Source organism: Astyanax mexicanus, chromosome 23 (genome assembly GCF_023375975.1).
Source record: "Astyanax mexicanus isolate ESR-SI-001 chromosome 23, AstMex3_surface, whole genome shotgun sequence".
Taxonomy (NCBI): Eukaryota; Metazoa; Chordata; class Actinopteri; order Characiformes; family Acestrorhamphidae; genus Astyanax; species Astyanax mexicanus.
Genome location: NC_064430.1, coordinates 29,977,293 through 29,989,438, shown reverse-complemented (window position 1 = coordinate 29,989,438; position 12,146 = coordinate 29,977,293). Strand labels below are relative to the sequence as shown.

Genomic DNA, 12,146 nt, shown 5'->3' with positions numbered 1-12,146 from the left:
TTTTGGTAGATTTTTGGTAAATCTGAGTAGATCTAGAATAGAATTTTATTTAGTAAATCCAAATCATTTATACTCAGGCATTTAGTAAGCTTATATCAATTTCACACAGATCATTAGTAAATGTTAATCAATTTTCTACAGATACTGAGTAAATATAAATTAATTTTCTTCAGCTACTTAATAAATATTAATATACTTTCCATAATTAATTAGTTTGGGTTTAATAAATATTTTTGAGTTACATTAACTCAAAAATTGCCATGCTATTACTAAATCCAACACATTTTATTCTGCTGCTTTTATTAGCCTTTGCTTAATTTTTTTGCTTAAATTTAGTTAATTTATTCAATAAATTTTAATCAAAGTTTGACTAATTAAAATCTACTCAATTATATTACGTGTCACTTTGTTGCCATAATTTTTTTAAGTAAACACTGTTCACATTTTTTACAGTGTGACTTACTATCTTTATCTTTGACAGTGTCGTGTAAACTAAGATTTTTCGAATTGATGTTTAATTTCATGATGTCTCTTAATATTAAACTCCTTAATTACGGCAACTTTTAGACTCTTTGGCCCGTTTTTCTGTGCAAGAAATGCGCACTCTCTCCGCTTTTAGACTTTTTGGCCTGTTTTTTTCACTAGAAATGCGCACTCTCTCCGCTTTTACACTCTTTGGCCTGTTTTTTAGCGCTACAACTGCACACTCTCTCCGCTTTTAGACTCTTTGGCCCGTTTTTTACACTAGAAATGCGCACTCTCTCCGCTTTTAGACTCTTTGGCCCGTTTTTTTCACTAGAAATGCACACTCTCTCCGCTTTTACACTCTTTGGCCTGTTTTTTTAAGCGCTACAACTGCGCACTCTCTCCGCTTTTAGACTCTTTGGCCTGTTTTTTTAAGCGCTACAACTGCGCACTCTCTCCGCTTTTAGACTCTTTGGCCCCGTTTTTCTGCGCTAGATATGCGCACTCTCTCAGCTTTTAGACTCTTTGGCCCGTTTCTGACACCTAGCGTCCAAACTTTGAATCTCACATTATAAAAACCTGCTTAACAGCGGGCCAACGTTCATTCTATTTCTAAAATACCTCGCGGGCCACTCCAAAAAAAGAAACGGGCCGCAAATGGCCCGCAGGCCGTAGTTTGGACACCCCTGCATTAAATTGTACATTAGAGATGAACCAAATATTTGGCAACTGAAATTATTTGGCTGAAAATTGCAAATAATTTATATTGAACAATGACTAGTGTCTTTTAAGTAAGGTAGCAATTTTTTTTCCTTCAAAATGTCTCATTCCATCGTGTTTGAATTCATTTTTAAATGTCTAGTTGTGGTCTTGAGTATGAATGAATGCTACGTGAGCCGTTTTGGTGGAAAAAAAAAGTGCTCAGGTGTTTCTATTAAGCCATTCTTTATTCCACTGAATTAGTGATCTCTAAAGAAAGACAGGATTTTGGCTCTTGCTTATGAATATTCATACATGCAAATATATTGCCTCTGAATGGCTAAAAGCACTGCAGCAGAGAACACCTACCTGCCTTCCCCCCTATAGTCAATTTTACAGCTCTAAAACTCAAAGGACAAAATGTTTTCAGAGATACAGCCTCAGTTATAAACATTAAAACACTGAGTGCTAGGTAAAGTTAACCTTTAAACTTCACTTAACATCAGACTCAAGCGGCCCAAGAAACTTTGAAACGCTGCAAAACTAGCTCTGTAAACAAAAGCTCTGCCTTTGGGTGGTCCTGAGCTGAGGTGGGCGAGGCCATGAAGTCACTGGTTCATTTTGACACTTAACGTCTCTCTGATCAACTTGTATTTCTGAGGATTTTCTTTTACTAGCTACTGCAGACAATAGAGGCTGAGAAACAGTTTCATTTGCAGTATTCATATACAACTCAAAGAGACCTATATTATTTCACAAAGCTCAGGAAATAGACCTTTAATGGTACAATTTTTTTTAGGAATTGTGGCAGGCCTTCAATCCACCTGCATAAAAGAAAATTGTATACAGAGGTTCGCTATATAACGTAGATACAGTGCCAGTATGGGGCAGATATAGAAGAGAATTCAAAATACGACAGGTTTAAGTTCATTTTTACACTCTACTGGCATAAAATATATTAAAAAAGCATTTAACATCCCTTATCACACTATATATCAGTGTACTACCTCTTTACAAACTGGCTGTGTAAAAGCGATATAAAATGTACAGGGCTCAGATAAAAACGTTAACTAACGCTTAACTAGCATTGCATTAACATTTGTAAATTTACCAAAGGTTAGAAGAGCTTTCTCTGTGTAAATGTTTACTCACCCATCCAAATCATTGAACTCAAGTCCAATCACTTTCATGGCCACAGGTATAAAATCAACATACCTGTCAAGTCTCCTGTTTTGGCCGGGAAACTACCGTATTTTACTCCTCTTTCCCGCCGTCCTCCCGTATTAGTATTTTCCCGTAAATTTCCCGTATTATATTAAGATTTAAAAAAATATATTATTGAGGAGACAGGGCACTGACCGCTCTGTGTCTCTTAACCAATCGTGGAGCCGGTTCAAGGAGAAAGTCCCGCCTTTCAGGAGAAACAGCCAATCAGCTTGCAAAGGAGGGTCAGTGTGGGGAAGCCCCCCGTTGCTGTGAGTTCAGGGAGCTAGTCGGAGCAGCTGATGTTAAAACAGATCTGGATATACAGAGATTTTTCTAAAAGAAAGGTAACGGAGCTAATCATGTAAACTGTGATGAGATTTTTCTGATAGCTGCTTAAAAATACTCGTCTCCGAAATAAAACACACAGATTAAACCTTTTAAAATAAAAAAATTACAGCTTGTGACTCAGTTTAACTAGAAATGTGGAGAGGACCGAAATTAACTGAACTGATCAGAGGTGGAGTGATCAAAAGGAAGAAGTATTAATTAAAAATTATTCATTGTGTAGGCCACTTAGGACTAATTTTTACTAATGGAATATATCTGGTCCATGTCCTTTTAGTAAAAGCTCATGATACTATTTTTAGGTCACCTACAGTCATTTTGCAGAATTTGTGCACCCTTTGTTAAATTTTAAATCTATTAAATAAATAAAAAATATATATAATATAAAAGAGAGCATTTATCCCAAAAAAGACATGAAATCTTTTAAATATCTAGAAAAGGGTAATTAGGCAGTATTAAAAGAATGACATATGTAGGAATGTCCACAACATTTCAGATTCTGATAATCTAATCGTAGTGTGTAAGTGGTTCACATGTGGTTATTTTAGATTTTTTGTAAACCTGTCTTAAAATGTAAGGGATACTGAACCTTCGTTGGGCTGGTGGGACGGATTTAAGCGGACAGAAGAAAATATCCCTTATTTTTAAATCTAAAACTTGACAGGTATGAAAATCAAGCACCTAGGCACGCAGACTGTTTCTACAAGCATTAGTGAAAAAATGGGTTGCTCTCAGGACCTCAGCGAGTTTTAGTGTGTTACCATGATAAGATGCCACCTGTGTCCAGTTGTGAAATTTTCCCACTACCACCATAAAAAAGGTCACACTCTCTTATATTTAATTGGACCACTTTAAGCTTGATTGTGGCATTGTTTTAATACGCTTCTTCAATGTCACAAGATTTATTTCAATCCAGCGTTGCATAAATTTTTCACCAAGATCTTGCAGCAGCATTGATGATGGTAGAGTCTGACCACTGCACAAAGCAGCTCTTCTCCATCCAGCACTTTATCCCAAAGATTCTCAATGAGGTTAAGATCTGGACTCTGTGAACTCTCTCAATCCATGTGTGAAAATGATAAATGATGATCTCATGCTCCCTGAACCCTGAACTCTTTCACAATTCCAGCACCATGAATCCTGATATTGTCATCTTGGAATATGGCCGTGTGTATCATCAGGGAAGAAAAAATCCATTGATGGAATAACCTGGTCTATATTCAGTATATTCAGGTAGTCAGCTGACCTCATTCTTTCAGCACATACTGTTGCTGAACCTAAACCTGCAGACTAACTGCAGCATCAACCAACCCCACATCATTTACTTAGTTTTTTTTTTTTTGTCTATGCAGTTTATTCCACAGTATGTGAGAAAAAGCAGACAACAAAATACGTTTGGCAATATATTGTACTTATGTATATATATAAACTTTAGACACCAGAATGTCTTTGCTGTTTGTTGTGCTGTACGTTTGTGTAAAATTGAATAAATTCACAGCCGCTGTGATCCTTACCGTCCTCAGTGAGGGAGACCTCGCCCGTGTTGGGATCTATGTGGAACATGTGGCTGGCGGGGATGCGGGGAGTCTGGTCCAGAAGTCTGAAGCGCAGGTCAGCGTGGGCAGTGTTGCGATCGTCACGGTCCAGAGCCTCCACCTGCATAAACGGGATCCCTGCGGTTCGGTGGGAGAGGTGGGGAGGTGGGATACGACACCTGATCATTTCAGTTATTTTTCCAATCCATTTTCACATCAGTATTAGATGACATCATTTAATAACTGTTTACAAAAAAAGTAGAATTTTCCATTTTTAAAAACCATACTCTACATATTTATCTGTTAGTATCTGTATAAAGGTGCAACATGCATAAGAAAGCAATTAAGCTGTATTTAAAAAAAAACTGATATATTTTTGTACATTTACTGATAAATACTGTCTAAATATAGAATATCATATTGGTTGGAAATTCCGTTAAAAACAAAACCTTTATTAACTTTAAAGAAATGTTCTGTTTTTTAACAATAAGGCCCTTTGTTTACAATATAGAAATACCAGTAAATTTACGGAAATGCACACAACACATAAAATGTAAAATTTATGTTTAAAGTCTTATAGCTAATCTAGCTAAGAAAACTAGCTCACTTGTATACTGCTTGGTGGCTATCAAAGATCCATAAAACTTACATCCATGAGATTCAATACAAATCACCACATAAATAAATTTTGCCTTGACTTGATACACCAGGTCAACTTAATGCACTGTTTCAAAAATAGTTGAGAAAACCACCACCAGTGCCCACTAATAATTTTTTTTTTAGACTATTTATTTTTAATAAGCATACAACTTTTAAAACTTAAAAAGTTTTTTGAAGTATTTCAAATATATATTGTGCCATTTTCACAGAAGAGGTGTTTTTATTTATACTGAGAATAAATTACACACAGCTGCAGGACTCTATCAACTTATTTAATGATTTCTGAAGGCAATTGGCTGCACTGGATTTTATTTAGGTAGTTCTGAGTAAATACTGAATACTTTTGCACATCACACTTTTCAGATTTTTATTTTATAAACTTTTCTAAAATAATGTATTGTTTTCATTTCACTTCACAATGATTTGCTACTTTGTGTTGTACTTAGTCGTTTTTTTGAGATACTAAGTTGGTATTTTTATATAATAAGTCATTATTATTCTGACTTTTAAGCAATATTGGGCCCTGCTGCTTATTAAAAAAATAAATAAAAAGAATTGTATTTATCGTATAATCCCTGTTTACTCATCTGTACTCTTGGCGAAAGTGTGGCACCAGCACTGTATATTCTTTTCCTTTCAATATTTCTATTAGCTTTCCTTCACTAAATACAGAAATACGTGAAGCACTCTAATGGACAGCAAACCTTTATTTTTAGGCCTGACTTCATGCATTGTCTGTCTATTCGAAACACACAAAAAATACGTCACCAGATGGCCTGATAAAAATAAAATAACAGATAACAGATGCAGAGACTAAAAGAGAAATCAGGGGAAATGGGCTGAGATCTGTAACCATGACAACATTTAACAGCAGAGCTGGAGCCATGCTGTAGCTGCTCTGATAGAAAAGAGGAGGAGACTGATAGAACATCTCCAGCTGGTATGAATGAATGAGTGGATGCATTTTGTGCTGGCAGACAGATGAAGGTATTATTATATTAGAGCAAAATTGATTTTGTAATTAGATTATTATCTGATTGTCTAATTTGCAGTACAGCAAATTAGACGATTGGCAGTATGGCAGTGTGAAAGCAATCTTATAATCAATCTGAAAACACTTACTTATATCCTCTTAATCAGGGGTGTCCAAACTACGGCCCGCGGGTCATTTGCGGCCTGTTTCCTTTTTTGGAGTGGCCCGCGAGGTATTTTAGAAATAGAATGAAAGTTGGCCCGCTGTTAAGCAGGTTTTTATAATGTGAGATTCAAAGTTTGAAGGCTAGGTTTCAGAAACGGGCCAAAGAGTCGGAGAGGGTCTAAAAGAAGAGTCTAAAAGCTGAGAGAGCGCGCATTTCTAGCGCAGAAAAACGGGCCAAAGAGTCTAAAAGCGGAGAGAGTGCGCATTTCTAGCGCAGAAAAACGGGCCAAAGAGTCTAAAAGCGGAGAGAGTGCACATTTCTAGCGCAGAAAAACGGGCCAAAGAGTCTAAAAGCGGAGAGAGTGTGCATTTGTAGCGCAGAAAAACGGGTCAAAGAGTCTAAAAGCGGAGAGAGTGCGCATTTCTAGCGCAGAAAAACGGGCCAAAGAGTCTAAAAGCGGAGAGAGTGTGCATTTGTAGCGCAGAAAAACGGGTCAAAGAGTCTAAAAGCGGAGAGAGTGTGCATTTGTAGCGCAGAAAAACGGGTCAAAGAGTCTAAAAGCGGAGAGGGTGCGCATTTCTAGCGCAGAAAAACGGGCCAAAATTATTTAAATTACTTTAAATATTATTTAAAGTGGTATATTTCATTATTTGTTTTATTACAGAGTCTGTGGCCTGTGATTTCAAATATATTTCTCCTTCTCCTTAACAGTTGTCAGTGAAACTGAATTAAAATAATAAGCAATCTAAATGTTATTTTTTATTAAGTAAGCGCAGCGCCATCTTGTTCCAGCGCTGAAAGTGACGTCACAAGGTTGGTTCCCGAACGCCTCACTAACATAAACTATGAGTCTACAGTAACTTAGTTCCTCAATAGATAATAAAATCCAAACCAAAAATCAACGCAAAACAGGGGGCATTTTGTATTGCCCCTGGGTGTAGTAATACTGAGTATAGTAAAATTTTATAGGGTGAAGAATAAGAAAAAGGTTTCACTTTTATACCTCGCCTCTTAAGCGGACAGCTGTTCTTCAGCGGGGGCTAGCAGCACTGAAGCGCGAGAATCCTCCGGTTAGCTGCAATGCTAGGGGTTAGTGGCGAGCACTTTCTAGACCAGGACTATGTGGAGGAGAGGGTTTTGAGTCAGGAGCATACAAATACAAAAAACGCCCGACTGGAGGTACTGTAACAGCAGCAGCTGTAGCCGCACGGAACGAGCCAAACGATGCGCACAGCACACCCAGCAGAGCACCGAGAGGTAACTTACAGAAAGTCTAGATAAGCTGACAGTTAAAAGATAACATAGCTAGCGTTAGCTACTTATCTACTTAGCTACTAGTTAGCTAACTAACTAACACTAACTAGATGAAGCTAAGTACCCAGTAAGCCTTCTAACTTCCAAACTGAACGGTTTATCAACCAAACAGCGCCTGGGTGTTTCAATATCCACTTAAATCATGTACGTTTCATTCAGTCTTAATGAACTCTGGACTTTACATGCTAAATAGCTAAATGTATATAAACTAGCTGATTAACGGGTTGGCAGTACCTGCTGTGGTCGCGCTGCAGGGTTTCTGCATGGCTCCACGTAGAGAGAGAATAGACACCTCCAAAATGTCTCGCTCTCAGAAAAGCATCTGAAAAGTTCTGCTAAGGTTTCTGCAGGAAAGATCTCTGAGTAAATGCTCCACGTTAGTCTAGTTCAGCTTCTTCTTCATCCATAATCTCCACAAACAACAAGCTCTTTTACACTAGTTATGTACCTGGGTTCTTCAACCATAGACTGTGTATAGCTATTTACAGTCTCTTTCTTCAACCAACCAACCTCGTGACGTCACCAGTGCTGCACGGGCAACATGGCGAGCCCTAGCGCACACGTAACAAACATAAATATATTATAATTTAGTGTGTAAACATTTTATATAATAAAAATAAATTCCACTATATTTAATCCCTTAGAAAACTTACAAATTTTACGTACAAACTGATATGTTTCATGTCCTCTTTAAAGCAGAAAAGTGAATAGTGAACACATAATAATGAGTTACTAGACATTATAAATGTCTAGTACTCATTTAAAGGTCTCATTCCATCATGTTTTCATTCAGTTTAAAATATCTAGTTGTGGTCTCTAGAATGAATGAATGCCATGTGAACTGTTTTTTTTGTGTAAAAACGTGTTCCGGTGATCCAGTAAAACTCTTTTTTTTATCTTACAGCTCTTGCTCATGACTATTTATACATGCAAACATATCGCCTCTGATTGGCTAACAGCACTGCGACACAGCAAGACATATTAAAATAAAGAAATTTGTACAATAATAACAGTCTTTGCAATGTCATATGTTATATTACAACATGTGTAACAATGCCCTTCTAAGTGCAGTTTAACCACTGACCTAGTCTTAGAGTCTCTGTAAAACGCGAAATCCACTGGAGATCCTATGTAAATCCTGTAGTTACACACAGAGGTGGGTAGTCCAGATCCAGAAAGTAAAAGATTTTTACTTTTAAGTAATGTGAACAGAACTGTTTTAATAATACACCTACTAAAGAATTTTGCTATTTGTAAAGATATAACAGAGATATAGAGTGGTAGGTAAAGCTAAACCTTAAACTCTTAAACTCCTCATGGCTGAGCAGCTCTTTCATCAATCAATTTTTAATCTGTTAGGTGGGTGGAGCCTCTATGAGCATTAGTGAGCTTTGGGCATCCATGACCTTGTTGCCAATTCGCTGATTGGCTTTTCTCTTTGGAGCACTTTAAAAACCTGCCTAATGTTTTGCAGATGTTCTGTCCCTCAACAGTGTAAGCCTGGATAAGTTAAATTTATTTAAATAATTTGAGATAATTCATTGTATCAACATTTTTAAGCATTTAAAAGTGTAAAGCATTTTTACTGAAAACCTATTATTCTTACATTTTAGATTAATTCAATTGTTTTACACAGTAATTATAGTAATAATTATACAGCTCTGGAAAAAAATAAGAGACCACTTAAAAATGATGAGTTTCTTTGATTTTACCAAATTGAAAAAAAACCTCTGGAATGTAATCAAGAGGAAGATGAATGATCTCAAGACATCAAACCAAGTTGAACTGCTTGGATTTTTGCACCAGTAAAGGCATAAAGTTATCCAAAAGCAGTGTGTAAGACTGGTGGAGGAGAACATGATGCCAAGGTGTATGAAAACTGTGATTAAAAACCAGGGTTAATCCACCAAATATTGATTTCTGAACTTTCCTTTAGAGTCACGTGAAGAAAATAGCTTTGTATTCAGTTCTCTTTTGATGTCCTTTAACTAAAATATAGATTTGAAAAACTCATAGAAAAGATGGAGAAAGAAAAGCTGTTGAGTCAACAGGGCAACACAGAGCCAACACAGCATTTTCAGAAAATGATGCTTGCTCTTATAGGCTTTAACAAAGAGAGCATGCAGTTAATCATAAATTATGACCTACAAGTTATCCTCGGGTAGCCTGGGGTAACCATCACCAGTATGCAACCACAAACCAGTATGCAAATATAATGTGACAAGAGCCAATAGAAAAGAAGAGGTCAGTATCAACAGACTAAACTCTCTGTTTGAATATAAATTGTGGGTTTACTGTGCAGTTGTCTAGCCGTCAGAGTTTAGAGCATCAAAGTGACTCAGATATTAACACTGACCGTTTTTACCTACAAGAACTGACGGTTCACTTGCTGCCTAATATGTAGATGTTGACAGATGTCACTGTAGATTAACATAATCAATGTTTTTTTTTTTTTTCATTTTAAGTGAGTTTTACCTGTTAGTGGTATTAATGGTTTGGCTGATCAGCACATGACGCACACACAAGAGGCAAAAAAAAAAAACTTTCCCTGAAAGCATTAATCCGATGAAGGGTAGAACGTTCCATCTTGTATTTGTCTGTGATGAAGCTTCACACTCAGACACTCATACTGGCTGAATCTGGCTGCAGGTTATGATACGAAAGCAAGACGTCAATCACGTCAATGGATAGACGCAGCATCGGTGATGCATCGCAATAAACAACATGGAAAAAATAGGAGACCTTGAAGTGATTCACTGTTCCTTCATATTTAATTCAGGGTACATGTAGCACCCTTCACTTGTGAGATATGCACATTCATGCAGCACGGCAATGCCTCGAAGGTATTTTTTAATATTTCACTGTCCAAAAGTGCCCAACAAGTTTGTTTTGTTTAGTTTTGATCTCACATTATGTCAAATCTCCTATCATCCAGTTTCCTGTAGCTTTATCTCAGGACTATCAGTCAGCATAACAAGGATGAATATGAACTGGCACAGGACTGCACACGGAGCCCTGATGAACCCCACCCACCTTTCAGCAGACCCAGCTGCACCGAGCCTCGCATGCTCTCCTCCAGGAACACAGGCACGTTGTCATTCTTGTCAATGACGCATACCTCCACAGTGAAGCTCTGAGGATGCATGGATGCTGTGAAGGACACCTGGAAGAGAAACGCAGATGTGTTCAGTGGACGCTCGGCAGGGCCTTTTTACTGCAGCCCTTCATCACACGTTATGACCTGCAATTTTCTGCGCCATACGCCAGGTATTTTTGGCACAGCCTCGAGGCCAAATTGCAGGATGCAGGATGTCTGCTTTCAGACCAGGCTCTTTTTTATGCTAAAGCTGTGCTACAAACATTCAGACATTACTAAACTTAGAGATCATTACCTTGATCATGATGCATGATGACGAGGCAGAACGAGGCTGAACTTTTCATTTACGTTTGACTTTCTTTCATTGCAGACAAAATAAACCCATTATATTTCATGTTTTGTCTGCTTAACCTCATTTCATTTATTAATATACATCCTTTCCAAGAAACCTGGGGTGGTGAAGCAAGCGGTAAACAAGCGGTTATTTTTTCTAATTCACAGTTCTCCTCGCACACTATGCAAATTGCTTGCGGCTCTTCTTTTGCACGTGAGCAGAGGTCTCAAACTCGTGCCCAGCGGGACAATTGCGTTCTGCAGAATTATATTTTGTGGCCTGCTACTTCAAATAAAATGTTAGTGTTAGTGCGCCCCGCAAGAAAGACGCATCCTCTCCCCATCCAGCAGCACAACACATCATTCAATTCAATGGAAAGAGTCGCTGCATGCCACGGTGCATGCTGGGTTGTGTTGAGCACTGCCCCGCCCTCCGGCTAAAAGTTCAGCAGAACTCAACTTTATTCAAATTATATATACGAGCCTCACACACACAGAACTCCCTGCCTTTTAGCCACAGAAGAGAAGCTGAAAATGGCGGAATATTGATTTATAGAACTAAAGGTCACAGTGAGGTTGATTAAAAATTAAAAATCTTATACTTATGGATGACAACATCTGTTGATTCATTTGAATTTAAAAACGTCACAGATACGCCCACACGACGAGCCGAGAGATACAGTATTCTGTCGACTGTTTCCAGTAGAAGTTCATGTACTTTTTTTGCACAGCCTAAATCACTGTACCTGGGTAAAGTTATGGTAGTAAGAGTTTATTATAATCTGTTTTTGTATTTTTTAGATAATATTTTTTTATTATTATTATTAACTGCCATTACATTTTGACAGTGTAATGACAGTGAGTCCAGGTTGTTAAATGCACAAAAAATACTAGAAAAACTGAATTATTACAGAACACATAAGAAATAATATTTTTTAAATGTAGGTTAGCATATGCGCAGTGTCTTCAGGAAGCCTGTATTGATAACTTGACAAAACACTGGCATGGAAAAATGCGTTGAACAAAAAATACGTTCAGTGAGTCCTTGTCCTGATGTGGCCCAGCCTCACCCAGACTCTACCTCCAGCGGACCCCAGATAAAATGAGTTTAAGACCACTGCACACGAGTGTTGAAAGCAGTGGTTTTGACAGTTTGGTGGTGGGGTCAGAGAATGCTATTGGCTGATATCTCCAGGGATCTCCAGGGATCTCCAGGGATATCTCTGACAGACCGCCTACTACCAACAGCCAGCGGAGGTGAGAAAGAAGGACTGTAGGAGAGTAAGCTAGCCTGCTATGCTAAAATCCAAACATTGTTTGCCCAGGTTCAGTGCCTGGAGTGACCGGCTCTCC

The 12,146-nt window shown here is 37.8% G+C and overlaps 1 protein-coding gene across 1 annotated transcript in view; it reads right to left on the bottom strand.

Annotated features, from left to right (window-relative positions):
- cdh16 (cadherin 16, KSP-cadherin) overlaps positions 1-12,146 on the bottom strand; it is a 136,622-nt gene that overhangs the window by 112,047 nt on the left and 12,429 nt on the right. The window contains exons 4-5 of the mRNA XM_022665170.2: positions 10,397-10,526; positions 4,230-4,388 (exon numbers count right to left, since the gene is read on the bottom strand). Of these exons, the coding sequence (XP_022520891.2) occupies positions 4,230-4,388; positions 10,397-10,526 (289 nt within the window). The remainder of the gene's footprint in view (positions 1-4,229; positions 4,389-10,396; positions 10,527-12,146) is intronic.